Source organism: Bos grunniens, chromosome 2, assembly GCF_055505025.1.
Source record: "Bos grunniens cultivar Pamir isolate PY7600 chromosome 2, Bosgru_T2T1.0, whole genome shotgun sequence".
Lineage (NCBI taxonomy): Eukaryota > Metazoa > Chordata > Mammalia > Artiodactyla > Bovidae > Bos > Bos grunniens.
In genome coordinates, this window is record NC_141166.1 from 30033359 (window position 1) to 30046017 (window position 12659).

Genomic DNA, 12659 nt, shown 5'->3' on the forward strand with positions numbered 1-12659 from the left:
GACACTGGGATTGTGCCCTCCGTGGGGTTCCCAGCTGGCTGGGAAGACAGTCGGGTCTAGAATGCAGTGAACATGCTGAGTGCTTGGATTTATGGGTGGACAGGGGATAGCACAAGAGGAAGTGTTCGTGCTTGCCCAGAGAGGTCAGGGAAGGCTTTGCAGAGGCGGTGACATTTGAGCTGAGTCCTGAAGAAAAGCAAGTTCTCTGAGACGATACACCAGTTGGTGAAGAGGGTGTTCCAAGGAGACGGGACATGAAGTACCAAGTACTGAGGCTGGAAAGAGCAGAACGTGCTCGGGGGAGATACAAGGAATTGGGGCACCACTGTGGAAAGGGTGGAGGCAGTGGGCGAGTGCACAGAGCAGGCTGCTGGAACACCAGCCGTCTAAGCCACCGTAAGGACTTTAGACCTTGACTCAGGACTGAGGAGCCGTGGAAGGATGTTAATCACGGCAATGACGTGTGTTGTTTTTTTTTTTTTTTTTTTTTAGTAGGCTCAAACTCAAATCCCCACAGACATAAGAAAGTCCAGCTTTCTGTGACTCAGCAGAAATTTCCCACTGGGGCTGTGCCTCCTCGAGGCTGGGATTAGTTGATTTTTTAGGCTTGTGTTACTGAGCACTGGATCTCCATGCCAACCCACTTTCCTTCTAGTTGGCTTCCTGTACTGAAGGGGCTGGAAAACTAAATACTACAATCCCCAGACTGTCTCAAAGCTGGAGTCCCAGGTAGGACCTAGGCTCTGCCTCTTAACTGTATGCAAGAGATCTGAAAGGTGTTCATGAGGCAGAGACCACCCTCTGCAGCTCCTGTTCCTTTTGCTGTCAGGGCGGTTGGGAGGAGGGGGCATCTTTTCTTTTTCTGTTTAGTCAGCACAGATCTGGGAGACATGGAGTAGCTTTGGGGCCAACAGTCGTAGTGAGTTTCCCAAACCCCATCCTCCTGAGTGTGGCTTCCTGGACTGATGAGCCTCCCCAGGGGTGCCCCTAGAATCATTCCTGTAGGCCTATCCTAGGGCTCTTCCGACCATGTTTGTGACCTCACTGCCTGTATCTAAGCACTTTCTGTTCAAAATATGGTGTCCTCTCTGTGCCTGGGGAGTGGACTGGCAGCTTCCGCCTGGATAGGGCCTCAGCCAATGCTAGGTAAGGCCAAGATTTCTCTGTGAGGTCTGGGAAAGCATAGGATGTGCTCAGTTTCCATGGAGGGAGGCGGCTCTGCCTCCCACCAAGTTTCCTAAGTGGGAGAGCCTGTTCCCCAACCACAGAATGAGCTTCAGGTGCTGGGTTGTCAACAAGAATGACAAAGATCTCTAGTTATGAATAAAAAACCCTTTATTCAGTATTTTCCCTCAAGGTTAGCAATGTGCCATGACAGCAGCCTTCTGTCTGAGAGGGAGATGCTCAACATGATACAAAGTAGCAAAAGCTCAGGTTCTGCAGGAAGCACACTGAGGTTCATCTCCCTGTGCTGGGAAAGTGGGGAAACAAGGGCCCAGCTCAGCTCTGTCTCTGCAGGAAACGCAGGCCCACCTTCTTGTTGGGAACCAGAACGATGCGAGCCACACTCGTCACCTCCCCCGTCTCAGGGGCCAGGACCACCTCATAGTGCTGGATCAGCTGGGAGGTAAACGGCACAGGGGCGCTTAGAGTCTGTGACCTCCATCCACCGCCCTCCTTAGCATACCCCCACCCGTGCCTCACTCCCCTGTCAGCTCCCCTGGCCCACATACCCCTCCAGTCTCTCCCCACTCACCCTTGTCAGCAGCAGCTGCATCTCCAGCTCTGCAATCCTGCGGCCCAGGCAAGCCCGAACCCCATAGCCAAAGGGCACAGAGCCAAACGGGTGCTGGGTTTTGAGGGCATCAGGCTGGTTCTTCCTCAGCCAACGCTGGGGCTGGAAGCTGTCAGGCTCGGGGTAGATGTCAGGGTCCCGGGAAATTACGTAGTGGCAGAGCACAAACTGGGTCTGCACACACAGGTTGGGTGGCACATCAGTGTAGGTCTGTGAGGTGCCCCCAGGAACCCTGGCTCTCCAGCCCTACTCACATTCTTGGGAAAGAGGAAGCCACCAACTTCAATTTCCTTGTCCACGACAACCCGGGAGTTCACAGGGACCACAGGATAGAGACTGCAGGGAAAAGAAAGTGCAGACCTGTCTCTGGATCCAAGGAGGGTCAGAGTGCCCACCCACTCGGCCACACCCCTCTGGTCCCCCAGTCCCCTCTTCCCATCTCATCTCTGACCCTGGCCACAGTCCCTCAGCCCCCACTTCCCACTCCTGTCTCTGAGCTCCCCTCCACACACAGACCCTTGTTCCCAGGGACAGTATCCTACCGCAGGGTCTCCTTAAGCACAGCTTTGAGCAGGGGCATGCGGGCTAAGTCCTTGTGCTGGGGCACCTGCCCAGCGGGCACCACACCCACCACTTCCTTATGCAAGGCCGCCTGGATCTCTGGGTTCTTTGAAAGATGGTACAGGGCCCACGTCAGCGTGTTGGATGTCTGGGAGGTAAAGAGATGAAGTGAGCAGGGATTTCTAGGAAAGAGGCCCAGTTAGATGGTGGGAAGGTGTTTGCATGTTTGCAAAATGTGGGAGAGAAATTAAATTGCTTTGAGTATGGCAGGGCTTTCCAGAGGGCTCAGATGGTAAAAAATCTGCCGGCAATGCAGGAGACCCGGGCTCAATCCCTGGGTCAGGAAGACCCCCCGGAGAAGGGAATGGCACCCCATTCCAGTATTCTTGCCTGGAGAATCCCATAGACAGAGGAGCCTGGTGGGCTATAGTCCACGGGGTCTCAAATAGTCAGAGATGACTGAGCGACTAACACTTTTACACAGCAGGATTAGACTCCAGGGTTTATAGGACCCTCTCTCCAATGCTCAACGTGGCTTCATGCAGGATAAGGACCGATATGATAGAGAATCACACCGTAACAGCAAAGGAGACTAACGGAGAAACCCAACAGGACAAAAGCACACGAAAGAGGCCCTACTAAGAAGGTGCTATGGGCAAGCTCTTCAACTTTCTGCTTAGATGAAAGCATGAAGGAGTAGATTTGGTATGAGATGAAACTTCCCAGCTGTCAGAGAGGCTCCAGGGAGTGAGCGAATCCCTCACACTGGAACCACTCCTGGCCCACCTCCGCAAGGCTGAATGACCCCCATTTTCCTTCCAGCTCTAAATCCACATTACAGAAAGAGAAGCAGGTACCTGGAGGGACGAAGGTCAGGCTCAGGTGGAGGATAGTGGGAAACTGGCCCAGGATGAGAGCTGGGAGGCCCTGGCCTCCGCGCCCGCCCCTCTCACGCACCGTGTCTACTCCAGCCAAGAGCAGCTCGGGCAGGCTGCCCTCAGCCTCACGAGGACTGAGTTGTCCGCTGGTCAGCAGGAAATGCAGATAACCAGATATCTGGGTCTTCTCTGGATTCTCTGTCTTCAGCTGGGCCTCTATCTCCTCCAATTTCTGATCAATCAGCTTTTTTCCTACAGGGACAATGGGGAACCGGGAGGATGCGGCCAAAAGCCATGCTCTCCAAGGACCGAGGGAGAAAGTCCTGGGAGAGAGTACTGGGGGCTGTTACTGCACTGAGCCTGGGACCCATGCCCCCACTTCTTCCCCTGGACTCCTCACCAAAAGAGAATATGGTGTTCCAGCCATCCAGGTACCGCTTCCAGAAGGGCAGCAGGGGACGAGTCCACGTGGGGAGGAAGGTGACAAAGAGCGAGTTATGGAACATGAGCCCGACAGATCTGACGAAAGTCTCGGTGTCCTTGGGAATGGAGCGCTCCAGGCAGCCAATACGTTTCTCAAACAGGATGTAGGAAATAGCTGGAGGTACATGGTGGCCGTCATCAGAGGGGAGTACAGCCTACCCCTAACCCACACCTACCCCTGACACACGCCCACCCGGCCCTTCTCCCCACCAGAGTACCTTCCAAGGCAAAGAAATAGAATTGGTGAGCGATGTCAGGCACGTGGTCCCCCGAGGCACTCTTTGCCCGCAGCTGTTTCAGTTGATCCATGAAGTCATTGATCACCTCGTTCAGAGCATCCGTGTAGAGCGCAGCCTCGGCTGGCTTCAGCATCCGCTGGTTCAGAGTCTGGCGCAACCGGTACCATTGCTCTCCCATCCTGCCGACGATGGAAGAGTGGCACCAGTGTCAGTATCTGGTGGGGACTGGGTCAGGTGGTGTCTTTCCACTGAGACCCTTACAGAGTTGAGGAAAATCTCAGACCCTAGACCTAGAATTATGGAATCACAAACTCTCAAATGACAGAATCTTCAAATCACAAAACTTCAGAATTTCACTAACAGCATAAAGGAAGTAGTTAAGGTGGGCATCTCAGCCAACCTGTGCCGTGCTAAGTCGCTTCAGTTGTATCTGACTCTTTGCGACCCTATGTACTGTAGCCAGCCAGGCTCCTCCAGTCCAAGGGATTCTCCAGACAAGAATACTGGAGTGGGTTGCCATGTCCTCCTCCAGGGGATCTTCCAGACCCAGGGGTTGACTCCCATCTCTTACGTCTCCTGCATTGGCAGGCGGGTTCTTTACCACTAGCGCCTCCTGGGAAGCCCTCTGAACCAATCTGCCTAGGGTCAAATCATAGGTCAGATGATGTCAGCTGAGTGACGTTAGGCAGGTGACTCAACTTCTCTGTGCCTCAGTTTCCTTTCTGTAAAATAGGAATAATAAGAGCACCTATCTTAGTAGGATAATTAATGTGTTTAGATTGGTGCCTGGCAAATGGGTGAATACTTAATGAATGTTGACTGTGATTATCTTAGGATGACACAACTCTATAATCTTCTGTATGTGAAATGAGCTAGGCAGCTACAGTGGCTCTGGTCCCTCTGTGTTGATGATGAGGGATAAAAGAGAGCAACTGAGGGTTCTTGAGGTGCTCAGAGGACCTTTGTGCTCTGCTAGGCTCAAGGCGCCAAGGAGACAGCATTATCTGGCTGATGCCCCAGTTCGTCTTGCCATAACCATGCAGTAGGTATTTGGGTCCTCACCCTGGTTAGACAGGGATTCTCATGGGGATGGACACACACTTCCCATTCAGGGGCTTAATGTTCAGGAGCTACTCCCATCTTCAGCAGTCCCCCAAACCCATTACCTTTCCTAAGCAAGCTGGGTATGGGTCAATTTTTTTAAAAGCTAGATGTAGAGTAATAAGTATAACATGGTAAAATTTTAAGAGGAAGAGAGGGAACCCTATATATATCTACATGCATATCTGTATGTTCACAGAGAAGAATATAGGGCTTCCCAGGTGGCAGTAGGGGTAAAGAACCCACCTGCCAATGCAGGTAGATGTAAGAGAGGCAGGTTCGATCCCTGGGTTGGGAATATCCCCTGGAGCACGGCATAGCAACCCACTACAGTATTCTTGCCTGGAGAATTCCTTGGATGGAGGAACCTGGAGGGCTACAGCCCAGGGGTCACAAAGAGTTGGATACAACTTAGCGACTAAACAACAACAAGATAAGAATATACACCAAATTGTCAGGATTACTTAGGAGGATGGGATGGGACCAAGGGGTAGGGAGATGATATTTTATTACTGGAATTTTTACAATAAATATTACTCTCTAATTTTAAAAATTCATACGGTCTTTAAAAAAGAAAAACATTCACAAGTATTAAGGCAAGAATCAGGTTTTTTGTTTTGAACTATTGGGCTCCCTGGTGGCTCAGACAGTAAAGAATCTGCCTGCAATGTGGGAGACCTGGGTCCGATCCCTGGTTTGGGAAGATCCCCTGGAGAAGGGCATGCTCCAGTGTTCTTGCTTGGAGAATCCCCATGAACAGAAGTGCCTGGTGGGCTACAAAACATGGAGTTGCAAACAGTTGGATGCGACTGAGTGACTAAGCACAGCACAGCACTGTAAGCCAACTATACTTCAATAAATTTGAAAAATATATTTTACTTAAATGAACCTTAAAAAACAAAGTAAATAAATAAATAAATGAACTTCAAACCCTAGGAATTTTCTTTCTTATATTGGTGTGTGTGCTAAGTTGCTTCCATCATGTCCAGCTCTTTATGGCCCTATGGACTGAGCCCACCAGGCTCCTCTGTCCATGGGATTCTCCAGGCAAGAATACTGGAGTGGGTTGCCATGCCCTCCTCCAGGAATCGTTCCGACCCAGGGATTGAACACGCATCTCTTAGGTCTCCTGCATTTGGAGGTAGGTTCTTTACACTAGCGACATCTTATGTTGGGGGAAACTGCAATAAAAGTGTTGCTAGAAAAGAAATGAAAACCAGAACAGACGTATTTATTGGAACTTCAGGTTTTGGGTGCTTCTCCAAGAGTAAAACTCTCCCAACAATAGGAATAGATTTGCAGAACTTAAATGAGAACCTTCTGTGGTTTTTAAAATATTTCTTGGGAAACAATGCTTCAGAAAATGAGATTTTAAATATATATATATATATATATATATGTTAAAACAAAAAAGTCTCATAAGTTAGCAAAATAGATTTTAAATACATATATTATATAACATATTTAGGAAACTGGCTTTAGAGGAAATGGGTATAATAGATCACAAAGGGATATATATATATATATATATATATATATATATATGTTTAGCTCCAGCTCTAAATCTGAACCATCAAGTCCAGTGATGGCCTGACCTGGTGAAAAACTGAGACCCAAATCTTTTATTATTATTATTATTGTTGAGTTATAATTGACATACAACATTATATTTGTTTCAATATAATGATTTAACATCTGAATACATTGCAAAATGATCACCATAACAAGACTAGAATGTGGGAGGAGAAGGAGACGACAGAGGATGAGATGGTTGGATGGCATCACCGACTTGATGGACATGAGTTTTGAGTAAGCTCTGGGAGTTGGTGATGGACAGGAAAGCCTGGTGTGCTGCAGTCCGTGGGGTCGCAGAGTCGGACACAACTGAGCGACTGAACTGAACTGACCATCTGTCACCATAAAAATATAAACTTTAAGGATTTACTCTCTTGGCAAGATTTGGGTCTCAAATATTGTACAGCATCCTTGAGACCCAAATCTTGCCCTCAAGGTCAGATATCAGGCTAAACATCTCTTAAAGAACATTCTCTATTCTCTTCTCAAAACTTAGAAAAAAGGACCAAGGAATTAAGTTCTGAAACCACCCACCTCTGAAGGAACCAGGAAAAGAGAAAGCTATGAAATGACAGAATGAACATACAGGCATCAAAGACACAGAAAATGAACCTTCCAAGCAGTCTGTTCCTTTCCAAACACGTCAAGGCAGTAAGTCCTTCTTCCAGAATCAGAGAGATCTATGTCACTACTCACCGCGTCACTTCTGGCAAGTCGTGCAAAAACCAAACCCTTCTAGGCCTCAGTTTCTTTACTTGTGAAATGGGGATTAATAATACTATCTACTTCCCGCCCTTGTTTTGAGGTTAGAATGAAATAATAAATGTAAAGAGACTCGCCTGATGTCTGGTGTGTCATAAACACTCAGTTATTATCAGTGTTGTTGCTATTACTTCAACCACCTGGATTAACTTTAATCCCTTAAAAAAATAACTTTAGAAACGTGAATGTCAGACAACTAGGGAAAATAAAAAGCCATTCATTGTTTTGGAAGCTCTTTTAACATACTATAGCAAAAAGAAGCCTGGTAATATACCCAATTACAAGTTGTGGCACTGGGAATGGTTTATCACCAATGATTCTCAATTATTTACCTTAATTGGTATTTGAATATATAATATACTCAGCTTATCTTTCAATGTGTCACTGCCAAAATAATCTTAACTTTTCTAGGTATGACTTTGAGGCTAAAACCTACACGTATCTCTCTGTGTTGAGAGCATCCATGAAAGTTATAACCAACAACAAGCATATAATACATAATTTGGAAAATATTCTTAAAATTAAATTGAGCCCTCCCAACTAATATGATGCTGCTGTGTTTTTTTTTTTTTTCAACTATAAGTAAATATGTCCCAGTAGGATTTGAGTTAATATGTTTTCAACCATAATACAGAATCATGGAGCTTGAAAGGTCTGAAAGATACCTTGGAGATCCTGTAATTCAAGCTTCCCATTTTATACATAAGAAACATAAGCCCAAGGAGGGTATATTATTCATCCGTTTATAGTCATAGGATATATTAGTGGAAAAGCCAATGAATGGTCCATGGGCTTCAGTCCAACCCAACCACCGCTTTCTAGACACAGAGGCTTTTTTCTAGACTCAGGCTCGGAGGACACAGGGAGATCCTACTCTGCCCATTATCCTCTGGCTGCCCAGTGCCACTTCCTGGGCCTGGCCTCTGGGGCCCTCTTCCAGTCCCTCCAGCCCCAGCTCACGTGGTGAAGGGCCCATAGGACAGGCCTTGCTGGTCCCGGTGCTCCTTCCATAGTTTCATGTCGTCCCGTACCGGGTACTTGCCCTCTTGGCGCATCACTTGCTCCAGGAGTGGGGCACTGGCCAGGTGCACGTGCATCTGAGGCCCTACTCGGTTTATCCATATTGGGCCGTACTTGGCCTTGTTCAGCACCTGTGGGGTTCAACCAAAGCTGAATCATGATGGCCTAGGCAAGCAGGCACTTCCTGGAGAGGAGAAACAGGATAGAGGAAATGTCCGATGGCCACACCAGAGCAGGTGGGCTGGGCAAAACTCACTGTGTAGGAGGTAGGTGCTGGGATGGCCTGTAGTCTTAAAAGGAGAACACTGGACAAAATGGTGACACAGGAGTTAAAGTATTGAGAGCAATGAGTAGCTGGCAGAACTGGGGGAACTAAGGTCTTAGAGGAATGAAATTTTGGAAAAATGAGATACCTGGTAAACTGGAGTAGGCTGAGGTATGGGTATTGGGGGTCCATGGTTTTAGGGAAACTGAGCCCTTAGTGAAGTACAGTAGAATGTCTATGGCCCCTTCATGTGTGTGTGCTCAGCTGCTCAGTCATGTCTGACTCTTAGCAACCCCATGGACTGTAGCCTGCCAGGCTTCTGTGTCCAGGGGATTTCCCAGGCAAGAATAGTGGAGCTGGTTGCCATTTCCTATTCCAGGAGATCTCCCCAACCCAGGGATCCAACCTGAATCTCTTGTACCTCCTGTCATAGAAGGCATTTAAATTTCCTGCAGTTTGCTTCCAAACATGAGAAGATAAGCATCTCGTGTAACCAATAAGAAAAAAGAAACACAACTAGAAATGCCAGGAAAAATAAGAAGCTGAATGAGAAAATCAAGATGTAAGTATGAAGTAAACTATGTGGCATGAATTTTTTTAATAAAAAATCTTATTAGCTGTGTTAAGGAAAGTAATTCTCAATATTTTATCTTAGAATTTCTACAGCACTTGACAGTTGAGACACATAACATCTATGAAATTGACATTGCAAATGAATGATGTTTTTATAGTTGTTGAAAATAAGGGAGAAAACAATATGTTTTGGCAGGGGGAGGTAAAACTTTAAAAAATCCAGAAATACTAAGATTAAATTTATTAGCTAAATTACCCTGAAATAAAATGAAACATAGTGCTTTCCCAAGTACTTCATCTTTCATAATCTGTTACTGAATATGTTTTAAGAGGATCGGATGTGTTCCAATATCAAAATTAGTCCAAAGGGTTTCTATAAAAGAAACATTGTAATTATGGACACAAGGGACGTCCCTGGTGGTCCAGTGGTTAAGAGTCTGCCTTTCAATAAAGAGGACACGGGTTTGATCCCTGGTTGGCAACTAAGATCCACATTCCACAGGGCAATTGAGCCCACTTGCTGCCACTTCCAAGGTGTGTGCCACAACTAGAGAGAAGCCCGCACACTGTACTGAAAGATACCACAAAGATCCTTCATGCCACAGCTGGGACCTGACACAGCCAAAAATAAAATAAATAAACTTTTTTTAATTATAGAGAAGAGATTTTTATGCAAATTATAGAACTCATAGTCCATAGAATCATCAATTTTACTGGGTCTTACTGTTGACATTAAATACTAGTTTCTTATCTGAAGTTTGATTTCTTTTCCTTCTGTTAAGTTCAAGTAAAATGACATGTAATGTTTTTATATAATGATGCAAACAATACTTATCTCTAGGTCATGGTTTATAGATAGTTTACTTTCTTCTTTATACTGTGATTTGTTTTTCAAGTATTCTACCTTCATCTTGGAATCAGAAAAAAATCGTATTTTAAAGGACCAGATTAATAAGCTTGGGCACCACTTCTTGCCTGGAATCCAAAGCTCCTGGCACCACTTCCTGGCTATTGGTTTGGAATTTTCTGGGACATTTTCCCCCATGCCTAGACATTGCTTTCTTCCCTCTTCCTTCATACTCCTCTTCTCAGTTAGTTTACTCGGTGGAACTTAACAAGGATCTATTTATGTAAGAACTTATTTTAGAAAGACACCAGAACACCTGCTGAGAGATGTGTGCTATGTCTGTGAGCCTACCATTAAGCCGTAACCTGAACCAGTTAGAGAGCCCTAGCGTTCTCAGATACGTCCTATCTAAATGCCCCTTTGCAGACCAGAGTCCCCTGGGGATCATCTTCCAGGATGAATGGGAGGGCTAGCCTCTGCCAGATGAAATTCCAAAGATGGACAGTATTAAATTCATCCAATACTCATTTATTGAGCTCATATCCTGTTCCTCCTATACTGATCTAGGGGCTGGGGACACTGCTGTGACCTACCCTTTTACAGTTTATTTACATCCTAAGGTGTGAGCCACGTAGTTAAGAATTGGATTACTTATGCTTATAAATGGTTCCTTAATTTTTTTAAAGATTTTTTTAATGTGGACCATTTAAAAAGTCTCTATTGAATTTGTTACAATACCGCTTGTATTTTATGTTTTGGTTTTTCGCCCGAGATGCTTGCAGGATCTTGGTTCCCTGAACAGGGACCAAACTCATACCCCCTGCATTGGAAGGTGAAGTCTTAATCACTGGACCACCAAGGAAGTTCATTTCCCAAATTATTTTGTAGATGTAGATGTCTGTTTCTTTAACTAAAGTGAAAGTCTTCAAGGACAGGAACCATGTTGTACTTCTTTATACCTCCCCTACTGCTAGACACACTGATAAACGCATTACAGGCACTCAGTAAATATTTAGCAGTTGCCAATGAATCAAGTGGAAGAATAACAAGCTGCAGATAAAACAGAGCTTATGAGACAGAGTCAGAAAGGAAGCAGGGGAGAGGATACATAGGACACTGATAACAACGGCTCCACTGGGGCAGGCATTAATTTTAAAAAGCCTGGCAGGATAATGTGAAAAGGAAATTAAGAGAATAATTCTAATAGATAATTATAATAGCATCTTTTATGGACTGAATGTTTGCATCTCTCCAAAACTCATGGGTTGAAGCCCCAACCCTCAGTGTATATTTAGAGAAGAGACATCTAAGAAAGTAAGATTAAATAAGAGCGGGGCCCTGATGCAGTAGGATCAGTAAGTATCCTCCTAAGAAGAGACATCAGAGAGTTCTCTGTGTGTGTGCACATACACACACACCCACCAAGCAAAGATCATTTAAGTACACAGGGAGAAGGTAGTTGTCTGCAAGCCAGAAAAACTGTTACAAAATACAAGTCTGTGTGCCCAGTGCACAATGAGGCCAAACAATACCAAAACATCAGAATTTGCAGCAGAGAAAGGCTTACTGCAGGGCCATGTGAGGAGATAAGTGAGTGGCTCATGCCTTAAAATCCCTGAACTTCCTGAAAGCTTTCAGCAAAGCCCTTTTATAAGAAAGATGAAGGAGAAGGAGGGGCATGGTTGTGCCTGCGTGCTTAGTTGCTCAGTCGTGTCTGACTCTTTGCAACCCTATGGACCGCAGCCTGCCAGGCTCCTGTGTCCATGGAATTCTCCAGGCAAGAATACTGGAGTAGTTTCCCATGTCCTCCTCCAGGGGGTCTCCCCGACCCAGTACTCAAACTACACATTTCTTGTATCTCCTGCATTGGTAGGCCAATTCTTTATCATTAGCGCCACCTGGGAAGCCCGGGGCATGGTTTAGTTGTTGCAAATTTCTTGATGTCCAAAAAAAAAAAAAATTTCTTGGTGTCAGATCCTTTGTTCTTGAGGTCAGATCACAGTCAGGTCACCATGTACCTATAAACCTCCACCAAGACAAATGTTATTCTCTATTCTGACAAAAATGGGCAAGGGCCCATGGCTCAACTTTCACCCTCTCAGATCCAGGCCCTGGCTAACAGGAGGGGGTCCCTGTGTGGGCTCATGACCCTGTTCAGCAGCATTCATCTAGTACCCAGTCTGGGTCCTCCCGCCAGTGCCCATGCCTGGCTGAAGAGGCAGTTCTCAGCTGCTGGCACCTTCAGGGCCAGGTTCCCAGGCTCAGCCCAGCTGTCATCACTGAGGGAGCCAGGTACCCAGGACCGAGCTGGCCCTCAGGCTTTTCACTTGAGACAATCATTTGTATAGGACCAATAGGAATACTTGTTGTAGCACAAACCAACCAGCTCACAAGAATCACCCTTCTTTGAAAATAGCCCCAACCACAGAGCTGGACCTGAAGTAGTGACGTGAAATGTCCTTTCAACTTAACCCTGACCTCTGGTCACCTCCTAGGAGTAAATAACCAATCTAAACTGTACCTATTTTTGAAACTATTTGAATGGAAAGCCTGAAGTTGG

General features: G+C 46.1%; 1 protein-coding gene across 3 annotated transcripts in view; it reads right to left on the reverse strand.

Annotated features, from left to right (window-relative positions):
• Window positions 1-1317: 1317 nt before the first annotated feature.
• CYP27A1 (cytochrome P450 family 27 subfamily A member 1) overlaps window positions 1318-12659 on the reverse strand; it is a 41268-nt gene continuing 29926 nt past the window's right edge. The window contains exons 2-9 of one of the 3 annotated variants that reach the window (XR_015142005.1): window positions 8355-8545; window positions 3936-4135; window positions 3635-3832; window positions 3214-3486; window positions 2338-2504; window positions 2050-2131; window positions 1757-1969; window positions 1318-1620 (exon numbers count right to left, since the gene is read on the reverse strand). Coding sequence is in view for 2 of the 3 variants with exons in the window: in XM_086339708.1 (XP_086195834.1) it covers window positions 1501-1620; window positions 1757-1969; window positions 2050-2131; window positions 2338-2504; window positions 3314-3486; window positions 3635-3832; window positions 3936-4135; window positions 8355-8545 (1344 nt within the window). In the remaining variant the exon portion in view is untranslated. The remainder of the gene's footprint in view (window positions 1621-1756; window positions 1970-2049; window positions 2132-2337; window positions 2505-3213; window positions 3487-3634; window positions 3833-3935; window positions 4136-8354; window positions 8546-12659) is intronic. The other 2 variants (XM_086339708.1, XM_086339725.1) reach the window with 2 other exon arrangements.